Below are 22,042 nucleotides of genomic sequence, written 5' to 3'. Positions count from 1 at the left end.
ATTCCCACATCTCTCTGAGGACTCAAGAGTCCTAATCAGCTTAATCTCTCCTAGCATGGAAACAGCTCAGTTGTGCTGGCTACCCCTCCCCTCTCTCTGGGTCAGCCTCAAGTCACAGAGAGGAAGAGTACCAGCTCACTGCGCTTGCGGAAGAGTTGCAAGGACAGGCAACAAAGCGCCGGAAATTCCCATGGATGTTGCGGGGATCAGAAGTCAGGACACTCCACCCTACCCCCAATCCCTCCCCCCCCCCCCCCAACAAATCCACATCTGGACACAAATGACTCACTAATCCTATTAGAAAACAGCATTTCAGGTCCATGCTGTAGTACAAGCTCCATCTGCATTCACAGTAATGTAATTCAGGACTGACCCAGATTTACAATAGATAAACAGTGATGTAATGCTAGTATGAGAGAAGAATTACATCCTCATATGTATATATACACACACAAATATATATATATATAAAAAATAAAACATTTCTGTTTCTTAGGGAACATTGAAAACTCCTCAAATAGCCTCTCAGTAGCAAAATAAAAGCATGCGGCTTGTACTTTTCTAGAACATTAAAATGCCATTTCTTTCTACACAGAATAAATTCAGCCTATGGTTGGCTTTATTTTCCTCAGAGCTGGTCAGAGTCATTGCAGATATTTTCAGAAGTTTTAGAAGCATGGAGCTCTCCCTGGCACACCCACCAGAATCGCTGCTTGCAGGTTTGTGTTTGGACATTAATTTTAGAACCATTTCCAAGCATTTTTTAACTGGCCCTGAGGATGTGCCAAACAAGTGAAACTTATTACAGACTCAAGCTCCTAGCATGAGAATTATCTGAAGGGGGGGGGAAATCTGCACTGTTTTTAATTTACAAAGAACAGAAACAGCATTTCGGTTTCATTTTAGTTTCAGATATCTTCAGGAATTAGAATTATTCCTATATACCTGACCTCTAAATGATGCTGTTCTTGTTGATGCAAATGACAGCTGTAGTATTTCTTAAACATAATTTTCTAAGAAAATATGTGCTTATTTCCTCAACTCTTTCTCATACAATTATTTGACAGTTAACAGTTTCTAGTAGCACCAGATACAGCAACATTTTGGAGTGCAGCATGCAATGATCACCTGAAAGACAGAGGCAGCACCCAGGTTGGATTATGTGACACCCAGCATGTGCATCAAACCACGTCCCCAGACATAAAAGGACCAGTGGAAGATTCCTGGGCTGTGCTGAAGGTTCATCTCAGTCCTACAGCCACCCCATGCCATCACTATCTTTATTTATTTATTTTTCATCATAATCACTTGAGCTTCTTGGTAATTGGAACAATTAGGGTGATTAATTGCATGTTTGCAATAAAAACAGAAGACCAGGGAGGATAACATTACAGGCTAAATATTTTCAGAAAACTCTATCAGCTGGTAGACATAACAAATGCGATCAGTCCAGTGCAACATGAAGCTGTGCACATTGTGCAAACTGGTTTGCTCTGGAACTCAAACCTCCTTAAAAGAAGCCAAAGTGTTTAAAAAAATAAACTAAGTCAGAGTGCATAGGGGGAAAAGAAATATTGACATGTGAGGCCACTGTACTTCTAACATAAAGAAACATTGTTTTCCCTTTGGTCCTTTTATTGTCTAAATAGAAAGTGCAAAGCACGGGAGAAAGCACACAACAAGGCAAAGTGCACAGGTGAAGGTCATTAGTTTTCACTTGGAAGCAATGAGTTACATTGAAAGGAAAATTAGAAAAGCGCACAGTGGGATACCTACAATACTGACACATTCCTTAATGACAGCAAGAAGGCAAACTAACCTGTCTGCCACTACAACTCAAACACCAAGTATTTTGCAGAGGGAGGTTAAACCCAAGAACAGAAGATACTCACTTTGAAAGTTTGTAACCCTTGCTTACAAATCTGGGCTTTCATCTTCTACTCATCAGTATGCTATTGAAATGCTTAAATATAGCTTCAACCAACGCCTCTTTCTGGATTTCTTTGCAACCACCTGGTCTCCAAAGATCCACTTTAACTAAACAGAGCATGAATGCTTACTCAGATACACTTTCCAAAGAAGAAGAAACAGGAGTCAAGAACAGGCATTGCCCATCCCTGCCCTTAAAGCCATGCCGGACGATGTTCATCGCAATGGTGTCATCATTGCCACCATCTTCCTGTCTGTCTTCTAAAGAATATGACAGCTGCCAGCGTTGTGTGATCAGCTCAGGTGTGCTCTGCAGCAGGGCTGCACATCTCTGAGCTGGGCTGATGAGACAGAGCATAGCTCCGTGCTGCTGACTTCTGGCAGCTCGTGAGCTGCAGCTCTTGCCATCATCAGCACAGAGATGTCTGCCACACGCTCCACGCAGACATGCCCTTGGGGCAGCTCAATCCAAACCAAACTTTAACGTCAGTGACTATAGGATCTGGTCTATGGTGCTTATCATTTAGAGGTACACTATAAAATTTCCACATAAATAAAAAGCCAACTTCTTACATTGCCCATGCTATCGCATGCTTGCTTGGTTACATGGAGAAAGAAGTGAATAGTGAAAGGTTTTATGTTCCATTTGTATGATTGGAGACTTTGTGCTTTAACGCAAGCGCCAGGGTCACAGGGCAGGAACACGGTGTTTTCTTTCTAGTCAGCATGAAACCTGACATTTATTAGATGAGTGTTTTGTTCTATTTGTTTTAAGTCGATTACATTTTAACTCGGTTCAACAATGCTGGAAAACCTGACAAAATATTCCAGAGTGCTTAATCAACATGAACATAATAGACAAATGTTTGAAATTTAAAATGAAAGTATATTGCAACAAAAATACATTCTTTATACCAGTAGGTCTGTCTTTTTGATTCCAGTCACTGCCAAGTGTTTGTGTCTCTGCATTTGGAAAATCTGTGCTAAACATTTCTCTTTAGTTGAAAAAAGTCTTCTCAATGCTAGTGTTTCTTGTGATAAATTATTGAAGAAACTGGCTTTTATTTTTAATTTAACTGGAGAATTTTTGTCAGACTCACTGAACTGCCAAGTCCTTACCTGTTTAAGAGAATAAGCAACATGGATGTGTAAGAGGAGTGGAGGGCAGTAGAAGGGTGCTGAGGTACACACCAGTACTATTTCTGTACATTCCCTCCAGAAGGGGCCCATATTTTCCATACTTGTTTTTAGTTTCATCACATTCAAATCAAACAAAAAAAGCAAAATTAAAAACCCCTCTTCTGCAGTCAAATGCATACCTATCATCAGTCCCAAAGAGGTTAAACACCAAACTTCTGAATGCATTTTCCCGCATCCTCCCTTGGACCCTCACTTACTACACAGGGGCAGGCTTCCTCTAGCTCCCTGCAGCTCCGTTAGCCACAGCCCACGCAGTGATTCAGTGCTGCCACCACCCTCTCCACAGTGGGGACATGGACGAGCTGCTGAGGCCACCAAAAGCCCCACACTTCTGACAGCACCTGGGACCAAGGCTCTTGGAGGGGGAGTTGTGGACGCTTTGGCACAGCTCGGTGCTAGCAGGTAGGACCCCAGCCAGGCTGAGAGTTGCTCTGTCCTACTTGTCATCCACACACATCTGTGACTGTTCTGCATTTAGACACCTTCCCTTTTGTTAGCTTTTCCACCAAAGGACAGTAATTTATGAACTACATATTAAAGCACTGAATTTGCTTCCTTTAGCTACAGGTTCTTACTTTTTAACACAAATAGACTTGTTGCTACAGGGGAAGAATGGCCTTCTCCCTCTTAGACCAAACTTTGTATTCAAATATCCAATTTGCTATGGGGATACTAACTTCACTTTGATCACTGCAGAAAAGGCAAAGAGAGGCACCCTGAGAGCCCGTTTCAATGGCTAGGTGACTGTGCAACAAAATGAATGTTTCCATTGTCACTTTGGTCACTATCATTATAAAGAGAAAGCGTATGCTTATTCCTTTTAATATTTCAGCACTTAATTCACCAGTTACACAGAAAAGTATTCTGAAGCGCATGGAGCTCTGACTTCATGTTTAAAAGGCCCAGAAAAATTAATACAATCAACAAACCCCAGTTCAGTGAGAACTTCTGTAAGCATTAGAACCATTCATGAAAGATTGACTAAAATGGGTATTTAAAAAAAAAAAAAAAGCAAAGCCATTTTAGTTCACTTCTCACTTATTATTCAGTACACTACTCTTAACCCATTTACATCTTGTAAAATACTCCTTAACAAGGAACAGAAAGATAGCTAAAATATTCTGCTTTTTCTGACAAGACTTTTTTGTAAGCTGTAAAATATACAGTAGCTCTGTTTAATGAGTAGTATTCTAAAATAGTGAATAAAACTGGCTACTTGATGTTGCTCACACAGACAAGAAAAATGAACCACCTATTGGAAAAGATCTTATTTTCCCAGTCAGCAGACTAAAACCAGCCTCTCCAACATGAGCTTCATTATGTTACCTCACACAGTACCTATTCATACGGGTAGTCTTACCTGAGAGTCCAGCACTTTGCCAAGAAGACAAAACTATCTTCTGACAATCCAGAAATTCGCTAGAGAAAGATATCAGCCTGGCCTCTTCATTTCAGTCACTGCTCAGGTTGAACAATGCTGTAACTAGTCCCTCAAAACCTACAGAACATCCTCTCTCACAACAGGGTTTTTTTTATTCTACTTGCTGAAACTTTGCAGTGCATTGAGGTTGTAGTTTCAAGCTTCTTTACTGTCAGAGACAGGAGTCCCAGTGAAAATCTTGCTTTGATGGCAAGTGGTTAATGTTATGCTCAGACTTCAAGTTAAGGAAAACAAATGATGGAGCATTAGAGAACCAATGCCATGTACAGAAACTCACATTAACTGAAGCACTGGAGGCAGCCTCAAAGCATGGTGTCTTAGATCTACTCTGCTTCTTGGGCTGATCTAACAAGGAGAGCTGCACTGTTGTAATTCGATGGCTTCTCATAGAAGATGTAGCTCACTTACCCCAAGTCAGATACTTCTGAACTGCACTAGTTCCGCATGCATTCTCCAAACAGTGACTCAGTCCTGCTCCTACTGAGAAACACCCTCAACATATTCACGCATGCGTGTTTTATGCTTTTAACAAGGATTCTATTGAAAATGATAAATTCTGCTTTGGAATTTTCATTTCAGAATAACACTGCTGGGATATTCTAGCTAAACATCATATACTGTCCTTTGCCAGAGACACTTATGGTTTTGCATTCTGGATCACATGTTGCTTTTCTTCCATGGAACAAGCATCTTGTAAGGTTCTGAGCCTGCATTCTGACCATAGTTCAATGTATCTTTTTCTTTGCATTTTTCAGAGCTAGCCTGTATTTTTGTTGCCTCTGACTGCATATCCCTCTAAAAGGAACTGAAATCACTGGATGACATACTAGCTCAAGTTAATTCCCTCCAACCATGGTCACTTTCTTTGCATGTTTCTGGTTTCTTAGACAAATTTATTTCTCTAATCTGTGGGTCTCAATTTAGTCAGAGGTAAAAGCATTTATATTTCAGGGGAGAAAATCTTGTGTCTGGTATGGACAAAGTCAATATTCTAGAACTGTTGTGTTTGAATGTATCAGAAGGCGACAAAATGTAGGAAATCACACTTGAAATACATTAAGTTGAGAAGTGAACTGTGGCCAATCCTAAGTAAGTTTGTGTGTCTGCTACAAGGTCCCCACTGGGTGTCTGCAGGCTCTGAGCTAGTGCCATTTCCTTTAGAGATCCTGCGCCATTATGATACATTCTAGCTCTTTATCCGCAAAGATTCTTCGTTTCCTCATTCTCTCACTCAAGTTTGAAAACAGAGTGCCATTTTTCTGGGAGGGAGGTTTATATCCTAGGAGAAACAAAAAAAATAAGCACTTTAGAAATGCCTTAATTATTATCTACTGCTCTAGAACACTAGCACAAGGGATACCATGCAAACCAGATCTGTACACAGGCTGTACTGCCCCAGGTTTGTATTACACAATTTTAACAGTTCTCAGACATCATTTGGCTGCAAACATTTCAAGTCCAAAAAAGGTCTGTAAAACCATTGATCTGATGAAACCAGGATAAGAAGAGAATTAACTGCCTGACTTTACCCAGTAGGACTGAGGTCAGGTATTGAACAAAGCCTTCCTGACTCAGCTTCAACTACTATACCACCTTGTTTCATGAATCATCCACTAAAAGCTAGCTTATTTAACGTCTACTTAAAAGCTGTATGATTTAAACACTGCAATAATCACTAATCAATTTGACAACCTCGAACTTAGAGGGGGAAAGCTAGAAACTTGGTATAAAAATATCTTTGACCAATGTTTTCCCTACAGTTACACAAAGAAGTTTATTTCTTTATATTACTATATAAATATATGTAACTCTAGTACTGAGTGATCCTCAGAAAAGGGGGTCTTAAACTGAAGGTAATGTTATATAGGTCAAACTACACCAACTGCACTGAACATGCTCTAGAGAGAATGAATACCACTGTCTGCCATACTGAAACCAATGGACAGTCCTCACAGTGCATTCTTCTCTTTCTTATAGTGCTCTTTCTTATACTACTAGTTCTTTTTAGCAGGCAGATCAAGAGTTGCCTACCCTAAAAGGCAAGTGCCTTCCTGAGCTCCAGTCTATTCTGTGGCACCAAGAGCACTCGTTATCCTCTGAACTATCTATTGCATGAGACAGGCCACGTTTCACTTGGATTTCTTCAACACAACCACCTGCATTTCTTTTAGGCAAACATGCATACTTGTTTTAGACTTAAAGGAACGGAAAATTCACACCACTCTGTTGCTGATCTGTTCCACTGGTTAACTGTCTTCTGAAGTTTCACTTTTTGCACTTGGAAACTGGTATAAATGAACCAAATTAGTCTAGCCATTAAGAAGCACTGTAAAGATGTAAATTGGTCTGAAAGAGTCAGATTTCATTTGACCTTGGGTCTTCTTAGGCTGAAGAAGTTCAACGTGAATAAGCACAAGTCTCACAGGGCTAACATTAGGGCTAAATGGCCATTATGGCTAAATTTAAGTCAAAGGAATCCAAAGCCACAAATAACTATCAAACTACTTTAAAAATAAAGGTATTCTGGATTAAGTATTAAATGTTTCCCTTTCCTGTTTTTAAGATACAGGTTTTTTTCTTTTAGACTTTTCAAATGGTAAAAATATTCTGAAAACAATTTTTTAAATGGTTGTCAAATGTAAAGCTATATCGAGTACTGGCAACATGCATTACAGGCTTGATTTATACCATGAAAGGCAGTGTTATATATGCCTTCCAAAACTTGGTTTTAAAATGTAGCTATTACTTACTATGTAAGCAGTCAGACAGACACCTTATAACATGAACTTGTCCTTTTCATGCTAGTAAGGACTTAGATATGGTACCCTGACAAAAGTTACACATGTAAGTTAAGCTACTATATAGAGATGTCCAATTATGACTGACCTGCTAGCACACACAATGCTCCCTCAGCTTTTCCTGGCATGAACAGAGCCAAGCATTTGATGTACCCCCAAGTCTCGCTGTACAAGAGCAGTGGCAAACCACCATCCTGCCACCATTACCCTCTCACACAGGTAAACACTTTCCTTGGAACTTTATTGGAGGGCTAGCGGTTTGGTCTGTACCCGTGAACAAACACAAATAGAACAGAAGATAACCTTCTTCATGGACTGTTTTCCCCTTACACTAATAAGGCTGTAGCAAAGCATATGCATCATAAAGTGCAAATGAGCAGCCCAGCCCAACCATGAAGTCATCATTTGCATTCTATTCCCCCCCACAACACACTGAGGAATTTCACATCATGTGTGGCTACTACACAAGGAAAACCACAAGGGAATCGTGACCTCAAACCGAGAGCGGTTGCGTGTTTCATCTACGTGAGTAAACGAACACTTTGTCGCGCCCAGGGCTGAGGTGGGGGCTCGACACTCACAGGAAGCCCAGGACACCCGCCGGGCTCGGGCTTACGCCGCCAACCGCCACCGGTTGCCTCAGCGCGCACGAGACTGGGAGCCTGGGGCACGCGGTCCTGCCGCGCGCCGATCCCCAACGGCCGGTCACAGCTCGCGCCGCCCCGCCCCACTCATTAGTGCCCGCTAATGAAGGGCCGACCCCACCCGCCCCGTTTAAGCGGTGAGCTCAGGCTGCTGTGAGGGAGTGGGATGCCAGCGGGGAGAGGTGGCTGTCCGCTCTCTCTCACAGCCCGGTCTCCCGAGACTGCTCAGGGGCAGGCACGGTCCCCCCGGGCTGAGGGGAGCTGGAGGGGGCAGCCAGGGGTGTCCTAGCTGTACTGCTGGGGGAAGGGTGTAGTGACACTTCCTTTTTTTCACAGCCTCCAAAGTACATATTTGCTAAGGTGTATGGATGGCACCTTGGCATCTCCCACTGTGTGAACACAACCATTGGATGCTGATGACAGAGATGTGGCCTTCTCCTCCATAAGTTGCTCCCAACCCTACAAAGAAACATGAGTCCCAGTTCTGATTTTCCATCTTCCTCTAAAGTATTCCCTTTGACTAGGCCAGGTGCTTTGCTTTAGATGTAAATTATTTTGTTATTTCTCTAATTTTTTTTTTGTCTCTCTGATTCATTTGTATGCCATCACTGCGCTGGCCATGAAAAATACTGTAAAGTGTCTTGAGAAAAACAAAACACAGCTGCAGACTTGGTCAGTAAGGGAAGTAAACCAAGCAGGTGTGGCCTCTGCAGATCCCTCTGCAAAGCTGGGCAGCTTTGGGGAATGGGATTACGAGCCTTGTGCCTGCCTTTGGAAAGGCAGGCAGGAAGATGGCCAAAGTGCCTAGAGATATTTAAAAATGAATTTGTAATCCCAGGACTGAGGAACATCAGGAAGTAAAGAACTATTTCATGATGTGAGACAGTTCATGAGGAGGGGAATGTAAAAAATTAACTATCTGCAGGTACATGAGAGTTTTGAATTACTCAAATATAAGTGTGTATTTACTGTTGGAAGAGCATGAGAAACAGTTGATTTACACCTTGATCAAAAGAACACATTTCTAAATGGGAAACACAGCCTGTCGTGAAAAACTGGGAAGGTTCTCCCAGGGAACTATGCATGTGACTGTTATTTAAACCACATTTTGTGAAAAATGTTTTGTATTTGCTCTAGCTTATGTAGCCTGGACACTTTTGAGTAGATTGTACCAGTAAGACTGTAAAACCCTGACAGTAATTAGTAAATGAAACCAGAAATGCCTCCACTAAAGACAGTTGCATAAAAATAAAAGTGAAAACTGTGAGATTGCAACTGGCCCATCATTAGATCCATAGGGGATCACCCTATGAAGTCAATAGCAAGGTTGCCATTACTGTTGCCCTGCTGAGGGCAATATCCAAAGAGCCAGTGGGAAGGGCCAGCAAGGACAAACGAGAAAAATGTTACCCACTGTACATAAAACTAAAACCAAAATAAGCCTGCTGCTTTGGGTGGGGGCTTTTTCAGAAACGTTCTAGCCTAGGCTCTTCTAGCCTTAGTCATGTATGATAAGACATATCTGTAAGGATACAGGTAAGTAAAATGCATAGGTGGGTACCTGGTCATCTGTGGTGGATCTGGAGCTCTCTCAATGGCCTGGGCTACAATAAAACATGCGGTGACACTCTGATTTCAGGAACAGATTCCACAGAGTCTTTCTTTACATTTGAATTTCTCCCTTGCATTCTGGCAAGCTAAGTAGAGACATAACTGTGACTAATGCTAATGTTGCAGTAGTAAAATATTGGGCAAAAAATAGGAAAACCAGATGCAGAATTATTTAATTAAAGTTTCCACTGCTCCAAAATAGGTATGTTTCACATCATAAAGAATTTTTCTGTCATGAAAATTATTTTTTTAAGGGGAGGGAGAATTTTGTTTGCAGCAACCTGATTTTATTGGTAGGCAATTAAATATTTCTTTGGATTGCTGTTCAAAATTAATTACTCATTAATGTGGAAAAAACAGCTATAGTCTTGCTGTGGATTCAGAGGTTTCCAACTGGGTGCATCTAATTCCAAGAAGAAAAAATAAAAAGACCTAGAAAGAGTATTATAATTAGTCATACGAAAACCTGCTTCGGTCCAGATATAGAAGCTGATACCACAGAAATGTTACCATCTAGCAGTTTGCTGCAGGGCAATGACAAATGAATCTTACATATGTTTGCAGAATGGACATATTACGCGATCCTTCTAGAATCCCTTGGGTTTGTTTTCTTTTTTCCAAAGCTCCTACAGAAAATGCAAATCTACAATAATCTGAGGTTCTGGACAGTGTCACAGACACCTCTGTATAAAACTTGGATCCTAAACTTGCATACCTAACCAACGTTGTCAATTCTGTACCCTCGCAAATAATTCCACTGAAAGTAATGAAATTAGTGGTGTGAGTAAACATTAAAGAACTGGTTCCTAATTTCAGGTTTTCCCATTCAGTGTACAAAGCAAGCTTGTTGCTCTGTGATGACCTAGGGGCTTGCAGTGAAGACAGAGGACTGACAGATGTGTCAGGTGTTAGGAGTCACATCTTCACCAGTTCAGATCTATTTAGCAAGGGAGTCAATCCTCAGAAATCAGAAAATAATGACAATGAATGCTATGTGCAGAATTCCTACTGCAGTCAGTAACAGCTTGCGTGCAGAAAGATTTCAGAAGCGGATATCATAACTTTCTTTTTTCTCCCCAAATTTTATGAATTTGACCAAAGACTATGTGGCTTCAGCCTTAATAAAAACCAATAAAATTCTGGGATGATTTAGGCTGGAACAACCTCTGAGTGACTTGTCTAATCCAAATCATTCCATTTCAATCCAAATTGATTTCATTATCCCTAAGTCATTTATTTAAATAAATGGAGTCAGAAGAGATCACAGAGTTTAATTATTGGAAACATTGGTTGGCACTAAGTTTGGAATTAAAATTATTCACTTTGAAGTTCTTAAGTGCACAGTATGACAATACCAGTTGTCAAGGAACATTCTTTCCTTGGTTAAAAAGGACAAGCTGAGCATGAAATGGAAGAATGAAACCTTGAATTATCCACATAAGATAATTCTTCCCTTCCTGTCAACTGAGGAGTTACTCACTTTAATTCTTTTACCAAGTCCTTTACTTTTCCATGCAGAGATAGGTGCAAGAACTTGGGGACAAATTTCCTAAAATGTAAAAATCTGAAATGACACCAAACAAAGTTTGACTGATGATATGATTATGCATATTAAACAGTATTGGCCTCACTACTGATGGTCTAGGAAAGCCGATTGTAACTGTAACTGTTAAGACTTTAGACTGGGGTTTCCTTACAGAAGGCAGTCAGGCTGGTCAGGCGTCATTTGCCTCTGCCCCTGGTCACCTTCTTGCCCTTCACGTGTAGCAAGGTTTGGTAATGGTTTTGCATCTACTTTGCCACAGCTGACATGATGTTCTAAAAATGAGTCATATCCCCCCCTTAACTTTCTCCTCTCCTCTATTTTTAGACTCCCCTTGTAAGGCAACTCCTCCATCTCCTTATTCAGTTTTAGCTGCCTTTCTCTGGCTCTTCTTTAAACTTGTTACATCCCTCTGGAGATGAACACTGGTCTACAGCAATGCAGTGAGAGAGATCCTGCTGGAGTGCCATACCCTCAGTTAAACAGCCAAAGTGAAGGCTTTGGTTCACTCACTGATAGTTCAAAAAGATAGAGGAAAAGGAAAATACGGAGTTTGGCTTGGCCACCTGGAAGCAGTCGCTGGCACAGCAACACAGAGAGAAAACAGTACTGTATAAGCAGTATGTCTACGAGTCTATCTTGCTTTGAGATTAAAAGAGTAATACAACACTGAATATGACTTTAGAAAAATATCTGGGAAGGAGACTATTCAACTTTTCATCTTGTACATTACTAGTTCCTTAAATCATTGTATTATACATATAAAAAACCAACCCTCCATCCACAGAGGAACTTGCTTTGTGGGTGCTGCTGGTATTTCTATTTGTAGATTATTTTATTTTGAAAACAGCTTTGCTCTATCCAGACACCTTAAAGAAGTATCTGGATTTTCCCAAGCAGACAGCAGTTTTAAGAGGAGGTTTGGGACACTCCTGGGAGCAGAGATGCTGTTGTAAATCTAGTATATAACAAGTTGTAAATCAGATTATTTGCTATAGATACATGTGCTTTTCAGTTTTTCCTCTTGGCAGTTCTAAGTTTGCCACTTTCACTCACTGTCCCCCAAAACCCTGTGTGCTGGAAAGTATTCCAGCAGATCAGCTACTACATTAAAACAAAAAAAGTTTCAGTTTAGTATAATTTCTTTACATCTTGCATTGAGCAAGGGATTATTAGTACAAATAGCAGAAAAGAACAATGTTTATTTTACTGCGCTCACCTCTACAGCAGCAGTCAAAAGATGTAGAAGAAAAATACTGAAGCCTAAATCTCTCTCCAGACCAGTTTGTTACACAGAGCTGTTCAGGGCAACATCTGACATTTGGCCAGAAAAATTACATATAGATGTGCAAGCCTCAAATCATCAAAACCATACCAACAATTTAATGTATCTTTTTTAATTATACAAAAGTCCCCCCACAAATTATTCAAACATTAACAACTGATCCACTTAATACAAAACCAGTTCCTCCAGGCAAAACAGTAGAAGAACGTACCTTTCACTTTGAATTAAACATCATCATTGAAAATTATAGTATGTATGGATTTGACTAACTATTATTCTAAATGGTATTTTGTCCCAGTTTCCTAGGCAATCTCTCCACACCTTTGATACGCCACAGCGCACTTCCAATACACGTGTATAAAGCTGTCCATGCCAGCCTTTTAGAAACAAATAGTACTGTTTAGTTTCAGCTGTACTGAGTTAAACAACATTGAAATTATGTCTAAACCATCAAGGACATTCAAAATCCTGAAGCCTGTGTGACAAGAGGCGAGTCCAAATCAGTCTGTCCCCAACCTGAACAGAAGGTGCCTTAAAGGCAGTTCACCCAGAAAACAATGTGGAGGCACTAGATTTCAGCCTACACCTGAAATTTCTGCAAATTCCTCCTACGCCCTGCTTGACAAGCATAGCGAGCACCTACTGTTGCCTGCTGAATCCAGTGAATCATGTTCTTAGGCAGTCAAGTAAATCAGCGACCCAGGCTGTCTTCCTATCCTCTCTCACTTAGTCTTCAGGCTCCACCTCACTTAACTCTTCCATAATATTCAGAACCAGGTTTCCTTTACAGCAAATTGATACAGAAACAACACATTTTTGACTAGCGTCATGAACATGAGAAGGCTACAGAATGTACATGGCTCGGAGACCTCACTCCAAAGTCAGGGAGCCATCTAACCTCAGCAAAGGAAATAAATTCAGAGTCATAATCTTTTGTTGCTTCCACCTGCTTAAGGGGGAAGGGGTTTACGATGGCTCTGGAAAACCTCTTTTGGGAACAAGGGCTTTACAGTGCTAGGGAGGAAGAGCTGTGAGCCTGGTAGCTCTAACATGATCATAAAGTGAGGCAGGGGACTAATCCCCTTCTTCTAGCTGTTGTGGCTGCTCAGTGACTAAGTGTCACTCTACCTTTGTATTAACTAACACTCTACTCAATAATGAAAATAGCGCTGCCTGCTACTCAGCTCTTCTCCAGCCCATTTACTGTTTAGAATATACAGACTGGTCTCTGTTTGTTTCTTCTGGGGAAGAAGATGGTTGGCCAGGTTCATGAGCCATCCCTGAATCCTGACTGTCACCTTCAGGAGCTGAAATAAAAATGAAGAATAGAAAAAGGTCAGAGTTAAACAGAAGCCAAAAACCCCAAACCCTGTATTTCAGTTTGAATTACACCTAGTATCAATCACATTTCCAGAGGCAAATTCTCAATGCAAAATTACTTTTGTCAATCCAGATTGTTTTTCAAAGGCACTTGACATCAAGAGCTCTCTGAACTGAGATACTGCAGTTCAGACAGCAGTGGATTGCTTCAGCCATGCTTCAAGAAATGTAGCCAAGAGTGCTTCAAGATGGCAAATGTTGAAGCTGCACTGGAAGAGAATTATGAGGCAGACTCTTTTGCCCACTTAACTGCAGTGAATCTATGCCATGCCTCTTTAGCGCTCCTGTGAATTCTCAAAGGCCTTGACAGACTGAATAATCCCCTCTTCAAATCCAACTAGGGATTTTTATTTTATAAGGTATTTACTTGCCAATTTGCATGAAAAGTTCCCTCATTTCCTCACAGGTGACTTGGGTTTTTGTTTATTTTTCTGTAGCTTGCTCTTTTAGAAAGCCAACAATCTGCAATCAGGCTCTATCCTCAGATGCTGTACTGGCTGTTTTACTGGATACACCTTGTGTTTATTTTGTCAAATTTCTGTAACATTACTAGTCAATACTGCATGAAATTGTGTAACAACATGGCCTATACTTCACATCACCACTGTAAACCTAACTGGCCTCAGTTATTTAACTGCAGTCATCTATTGACTCAAATCTTTCTGGTAGCAGCTTCTAGCCTTAGAAATCTTTTTCAGACAGGACTTTTAAAATTTATTTATTTATTTATTTGTCTTGTTCTCAGATTCCCTTTGGGGCAGAGATCACAGACATTTCTTCTCACCAGGTGTCCCCTGCTAGAGCTTTCTACATCCATTTTCCTGCAACTGTTTTGCCAGAAAGCCCATTTCGCCTCAATTCTGGAGGTCTCTGTGGAGGAAGGATGTTCCCAAGTCTAATTGTAGGTTTACATCAGTTCCTTTCTTGGGAAAAAAGACATGATGCAATCCTAACACATCCCTATGCACTAAATGTTACAGCTTTTCTCTTTTTTCAAGTATCTTGAATACCAGAATCGAAGAATTCTTAGTTTCTCTGTAGCTTCCCTCTACATCTGCATCTTCTGCTGGCAGGCTATTTTGTATATGACCTCATGCAGAAGTACCCCCCCCCTCACTGGGTCACAATTGCAAATTCCTACATATCCTAGAGCACTAATACCATGTAGTGGAATTAATTTGTACTTTCTCTGTAGTACTAAGAAAACTGGATTGTTCTCTGAGCAGCACAATCTATGATGCACTGTTTCCTATGGCTTTGTGCCTAGGTTGTGATTTCCCTAGTGTGTAATAAGGGCTGAGGTCATTAGATGGCATTTTGCTCTCCGGGGGGGGGGGGGGTGTGCTCTCATGACCTCTCTTCTCCATCCACTTGCCTGTTTTCATGATTGTTTGGCCAGTACAACTTCACTCTGCCAATACAGGACTGGATTTCCTCTGTTTTCCTCACGCAATACCACCACTTCTCTCCATGTCCCCCACGTTTGCCTGCTACTGCCAGTTCCTTCCCATTCTCACACGCTCTAACAGAATAGCTGCAGCTCCCTACATGGTTCTCTGCCACTGCAGTATCCCCCACATATTTTGTCCCCTCCAAATCACAAACCCCATTAATCCACACATACACTTTCTGGTTTGTCTACCAGCCCTCATTTTCCTCTCTTCCCCTCAAACATAGCCCATATTATTTCACATCCAGCACACCAGTATCTCTTACACTCTGCGTTAAAATCCTAATGCCTTCCTCAGTATCTTAAAATAACTTTACACTTCTACGATGTCTGTACTGCCATATTCATCATATTCCCCTTGTCCACCATATCTCCTGCTTACTTTTCTTTGGCTTTCCAGCCAGACAAGAAGCAGGTATGCTCTGAGTGCTCTGGAGATATGTGCCCACTGCTGGGTTGACTGGCAAGCACTTGGTTGTTGGCCAAAGGTGTACACACGTCAGTCGGGAATTGAGTGCAAGCTGACAGCCAAACACCACGACATGGCTGCAAACAAATGGGTTTGTGGGAGGCATCTGCTTCCCTTGCAGATCAATATTGTGTAGGCCTGTGATCACAACAGGTATGTTTGGCAGAAAATAACTAATGGGTTGAAAAGTTATGACAGGACTGACATTAATAGAAAATGAGGCTGCGCAAGCCCTATGTTGTCAAGAAACCAGGCCAAAAACCCCGCAAGTTATATTTTGTCCCACACAACATCTTTTCAATTCAAATGAGATAATTATACTCTTCTACTTCTCTTCACTCTTATACAAGAGATTTGATTTTTCACTGGGTGATTATTGTAATCTGTTTCATAAAAAGATTAACAATTTTTTATTCTCATGTTCAAGAAGAGAAATAAAGTTGCATTTATTTATCTGCATTTTCTAAAAGAATTTAAAATAAAACTGCCGATTCACTCATCCAGTGCTAGTGGTTAATTCTCTGAGCAGCTCTACCCTCTTGTGGTCACAGCTAGCTGCAGACAAATTAAAAACTTGCAAATATAATCACAAGTACGTCCACATGTAGGCACAATACATTAAAGAGACCAAAAGAGAGGAACACAAAGACTTAACTTATGCCAGAAATTTAAAATCCTGTGAGATTCAATACAACAACTTGAGATTTTGAAGATTCAATCTTTCATTTACAGCAATTAAAATGCAGGATTTTCAGATGAGTGAGAAATTTCATATTATTCATGCTAAGTGTTTGTCCACCCTTTTTTTAACATTTTTGTCTAAATTGCAACCAAGCCAAATAATTTTTAAAATATGTCCTGCAAACTAGCTATTTAGAAAAATATTTCCATTTTGAGAATATCAACGGATCATATTCTGGAACAGTTCTGAGTCCTGGGGCCTTCAACGTCTGCAGGAGATTGAGGTGCTTGTCAGCAGGAAAGCCCAGGCATGTCAGGCTGCTTCTCCTAAACCAGCCCTTCCCAGAGCTGTACAAGCTGGCAATCTGTCCTGGGACTTCAGGATCTCAGTCCTGGTTCCATCGCAAGGATCTAGGAACCCTGTACACTAGCTAGAATCATGGTCTCGTGAGGTTTCCACCTCTGTGGTTAGGTATTGAAGGCAGATTAAAACTGGATCTCCCAGGGCTCATCTCATACTTCCTTACCATGTGCTTCCTTGGTTGTTTCAGCCAACATGTTCAGTGAAAGGGGAGGTGGAATGTAACGAATCCCTGGCAGAAAACTTGGTGCAATGAACTGAGGCAGAGGAGTGTAGTATCCTTGATGGAAATCGCCACCTCCATCTGGAATCTGTGGAAACACATGAAGCAAATCATCTTCCATCTACAGACTCTCTCCAGGATACATCTGCAGTATCAAACAACTTCTGTTTCAATTTTTACCTGTGAATATTACATTTTTTGTCCATTTTGTGGGCATATGCTGCCATATCTATGCATGTATTAGCACAGGCAAAGCCTGTGCATAGTGTAATGCGCTGAAACTGTGAAGTAGCCGCTTCTTAGACCATGTCTCAGCTGAAATTGATGTTCTAAGTCCTTGTCACCTGTTCTGGCATCTCATTAGAGCAGCTGGTTTAAACCACGATCAGCTCACCTTCACCACTGACCCGGTGCACCTGCCACTGACCCAGATGGAAGTCTTCATGCAACAGAGAGGCAACTGAGGGGAATGCTTCTTGCCACCACCTCCCTGCTAGTTATCGATTCTCCCCCGAGCCCAGTGAAATGAGTGGCTCTACTTACACTGAGGGGCTGGTGTGCACCACAGGGTGCCCCACAGCCCTCGTCTTCTGTGATCACCAGACCTGTTAGAGCATAATAAAATTCACTGCATGTGCAAGGAGATATTTCCATTCCTCAGAAACACTAGCATCAGAGAAATAGGAGCATTTTTCTCTTGGATTTGGCCACGCACCCTGGTACAGATAAAGCTTGTATGAGATCCTTCCATCTGTTTCAGGACAGTTAAAAATTAAGTTCAAACCCACACACAGTGACGGTCTAGACAAGGCATTTCCCAACCCGTGTATATCCAGCCCACCAGGATAATTTATCTGGACCTCAGACTGCTGCTAGCCACCCTCTTTCTCAATAACCCCTAAAATGTGACAGGGAATTTCTATGCAAGCATAATAAATCTAGTAGTCTTGAGGCAGATCACTCTACCTTAACATGAACTGATGAATTGTACTCAATGCAGACAGATGACGTATGGCAGCTGGAGATCTGATAATGTGCCCAACTGTGGTACAAAAACTGGACACCACCAGTTTAAACCAACATGACTGACAGCACTGAAAGGAACTGGAAGTGCCCACACACACCATTACAACTGACAGGCAATTTAACATCTTGTTTCTTACCACATCTGTGTGGTTTGAAGGTGCGAGACCTATGATGCTAAACATTTTTCATCTGAAACTTCTGTTAACCACAACAATTTTCCACTGTTTTTGAGAAACCAAATGTCTCAAACCAGAAATATCTGACCATGCTGATTTGCTTCCTTGTGGAAGCTGATTTTCGCCCCACTCTTCTCCGCAGCTGTGGTGCCTTGGCCAAGCCCTGACGCTCTCCCTCCCCATTAGATTTGTCCTGCATGGGAAGAAGAGGAACCTCCCAATGTGCAATCTGTGTGATCTACACTGGCACAACATGACCATTTTAAGTGTCCAACTGCCATCATTCCAAAAAGCTGTTGCAAATGCTAGCAGAAAGTATAAGCCCCAAAACACTTCACAATATCCGTTCCCTTGCAAGTGCATGGGTTTGGTCTTCTGGGTTCAGGACAGACTATTAATTAACGTCACCATCTGCTCATGTTTTTTCTTCACCATAATATATCAAAATGCTGTGAAATAACTGATAAGCAGGATAACTTTTCATGGGTACTTTAACAGCAAGAAGGCAGCTAAAAGTAGACAGCAATATTTCCAGGGGCAATTAAAAGACTGTTACTTACTGACACAGAAGCTGCATTCCCTCGCCCATAGTTGCTAGGAATGTGTCGGAAACCTCTCTGAAGTGATATCCCTGGAGGTGATGGTGCTCCCCTACAGCTTGACTGATTGATGGCAAATCCCATGGGAAATGGATGGTAAGGATATACCCCAGAACACCCAGGGTACACTTTCGGAGGTTCTCTCTCCAGGTATTCTGGGTTGACCATGTATTCTGGAGGCAAAGCAGGGTGAGCTAAGAAACAATAAGAAAAGAACAAATAAAAGTATCCATGTAATTCTATGGAGTTCAGTAGAAGTAGCTGCAGGACCAAATTCCACTCTCAGGCCGGTGAATCTCGCCCTTTGGTTTCATGCTTAGCACCTCAAGAATTTACTTCATGATTTTTTAAGGAACTAAGGAAAGATGCAGCAGATGATACTGTAACACAGAATGATCTGCGTTCTTTTCTGCCTTATGAATTGTGAAGCTACTCCTTAGTAAAGCACTGGCTGCAGAGTCTTATTCTTTCAGTACATCAGCAACAGCAAAACAACCTACCTTAAGACTTTTAACTCTAGCAGAACTTAGAACAAAAATCTACAGAAACCATAGAGTTCTAACTTTAGTCCTATCTGTCACTTCCTATGTTAATTTACAAAGGCTCAATTTTAGGGAAATACACCAGCAATTTCAGGTGCAGGAATCAGTTACTTCCTTTGGTTTTTATCTTGCGTCTGAATCTTATATGGTCTCTCTGAAATCCTAAAAAACAGAGTGGTTATTTGAATACGAATAAGGTCTTTCTTGTCCGCACATCCTCCTGTTGGTAGGCAAGTGGAAGAATTTGATTCGAGAGTAGGTTGACTTCTGGAGTACTAGAATTATACTATTTGTCCCTAACCTTTTTTGAAATTGGTCAGCAGGTTAAAAATGTTATTAAGGGAAGGACTGACAGGCACATCTACAGCTAGCATCATCCATAAACATAATTTTCTTAGGAAACAAAGCTAAAAAAAAGGGGAACAGTTATTGACAGATTAGGTGGGAACTAGAGATGTCTGAAATCAGTCTCTCCTCTGGGCTTTTCAAAATAGCATTTTATCTTGCAGGCTGCCAACTCTCCAAAGGCTCAGACTAATGATTACTGCAGTCAGTAGGGATTTCCGTAAAATTACTATAATAAATAGTAATAGTATGAAGTTACTGTAATAAATAGTAATAAACTAGACAAGTCACATGAAAGACTCTATTAAAGGAAGCAATTTAAGAGGTGACAGACCATACAATTTTTCCACCTGCAAAATCTAGGCTCTGCTCTTAAATACCAAATGCACTTTTACACCAAGTGATCCCAGCCAAATATAGTCTTTGCTACAGGAATTAAGGCCAAGAGGTCTCTTCCTTTTACAGTGCTATCATAAAATGCTTGCTTCAGGCAACTGCAGCAGTAACTTCCCCATTTACCTGCCATCACTGAGTTTTTTAGCTTTTTTTTTTTGCTGAAGGCTTGTGCCTGTGAATTTATAAACAGTGAGACAGCACTAAGAGAAACATGCACGAGCACCTGCAGTGCACAGTGGATCAGAATTTGGTTTCCCTCCCAGACTAATTTCCTTCTCAAAGGCCACTTCAACTTTGCAATGAGCTGCAAGCCTGAGCACATTGCTCCTGCTGCTGCAGAACCGTGTGACCTGTGTTGCAGACCCTGCAAAAGGGAAAAGAAATGCAGGATTGCACATTCAACATGCAAGCAGAGTACCTGTGTCCACTGAGGAAGAAAAGGACAGACAGCAGGAACGGCTCTCCAGGGAGCTGGAGCCTGAGGAATCAGCGGGTGCAAACTGCGCAAGTGGCAGCATTTGATGGGAAGAGGATGAATGCAGAAAGAAAGATGGTGGGACAGGGGAAGAGGCTTTGGGGACAGGCCCTTACCATAGTCCCAGAAGGGAGGGCCGCTGGGAGGCAGCGGCGGTGCCCTGCACGCCATGCCTTTGCTGTTGCCGCTGGCAGAATGGGTGCCCTTCATCCCCTCATGGCCGCTCTGCTCAGGGGCACCGGCTGCCCCGGTGGCCACCCCGGGGCCTTCACCCAGGGGAGCAGGCCCTGTGGCTGCCCCAGCCGGGGGGTCAGGCACCTGCTGCCTCAGGGCCTTCTGGGCCGCCATGATCTTCTGGCGCTCGGTGATGAGGGCACACTTGTCGCACAGACAGAGCTTCCAGCGGCAGTGGCCAGCATGGCCCTTCACTGGCACCACGAAGCCATGGTTACGGCAGCGGGAGCACTTGGGGGTCCGCAGTGTTGCCTTCGCTGCCACCGCTGCGGCTTCCTCGGCCTCCATGACAAACCAGTTCTGGCTAACCACCCTGGCACGACGCAACTGGCACCTCGCAGCTTTTATATAGGGCATGGCCACTGCTGCCCTGGCATGTAGCAACCTGGGCAGGCGGGGCAGGAGAGCCCACGGCAGTGGGTGGGGAATGCCCTGCTCTGGAGAGCCTGCGACACAGGAGCTGCCTTGGCCCTGCAGGCCTCCCCTCCCTCAGCCGGGCATGGCAGTACCTGCCCACCTCCCCCTGCAGCCCCCTGGAGCGGGCTGGAGCCAGACCTCAGCCATGGGGGGCTGGAGGAAGAGACAGAGCGGGGGCTGCGTCTGCAAGAGCAGGGGGAACATGCTGCACGTTTTAGTACATTCCCCTGGGCTGGTGCATGCAGAGATGGGGAGTTCTGGATGGGCGGGGTGTGCATGGGAGAGAAATGCAATGTCCCTTACAGTACTGCCTTAAGTGATAATTTTTACCTTTCGGCACTGTAACATCCACACTCACTTTCAGACCTCTCATGCATTCGCTTTTAATATGCACAGGATTTCAGTTCCGTTTTGTTTCCAATTTGCAGCATGCCTTTCTTGAGGAGGAGGAGTGACTGCCTCAGGAGAAAAAAACCCACACTGTTTCATCATTCCATTTTTCAAAACAAGGTACTAAGATGAAAGCAAAAAGCAAATGTCATTTGAAAGACCTGTCTCCTTTTCTCAGAATTCCTTATTCTATGGAAACAAAGACAGGCTTACAATTAGAAATACAGGAATGCTCCATTTTCAGTATTGCTTAGAAAGCACTTGTTATTTGTTACTGCTGGTAGCTAAAACCCATGGTTTACACAGTAGCCCATTTCCAGGAGAAAACTCTCCACTTTGCTATGTAAGGCACAACACTGCTGATTTTTCTCACATATCTGCTGCTCTGAAACAATTCTAATATGCAACAGAGTATGTTTCACAGCAG

At 42.2% G+C, this 22,042-nt stretch overlaps 1 protein-coding gene across 1 annotated transcript; it reads right to left on the bottom strand.

Moving 5' to 3' along the window:
• Nucleotides 1-13,651: 13,651 nt before the first annotated feature.
• On the bottom strand, nucleotides 13,652-21,246 carry DMRTB1 (DMRT like family B with proline rich C-terminal 1). The gene is made up of 4 exons (XM_054834419.1): nucleotides 20,691-21,246; nucleotides 18,778-19,010; nucleotides 16,959-17,103; nucleotides 13,652-13,758 (listed from the first exon to the last, which is right to left on the bottom strand). The coding sequence occupies exons 1-4, from the start codon at nucleotides 21,163-21,165 to the stop codon at nucleotides 13,652-13,654; spliced, it is 960 nt and encodes a 319-aa protein (XP_054690394.1). The 5' UTR covers nucleotides 21,166-21,246.
• Between the last annotated feature and the right edge of the window lie 796 nt (nucleotides 21,247-22,042).

Source organism: Grus americana, chromosome 8, assembly GCF_028858705.1.
Source record: "Grus americana isolate bGruAme1 chromosome 8, bGruAme1.mat, whole genome shotgun sequence".
Lineage (NCBI taxonomy): Eukaryota > Metazoa > Chordata > Aves > Gruiformes > Gruidae > Grus > Grus americana.
Note: the sequence above shows the minus strand (reverse complement) of the source record. Positions and strands in the feature narration are given on the sequence as shown.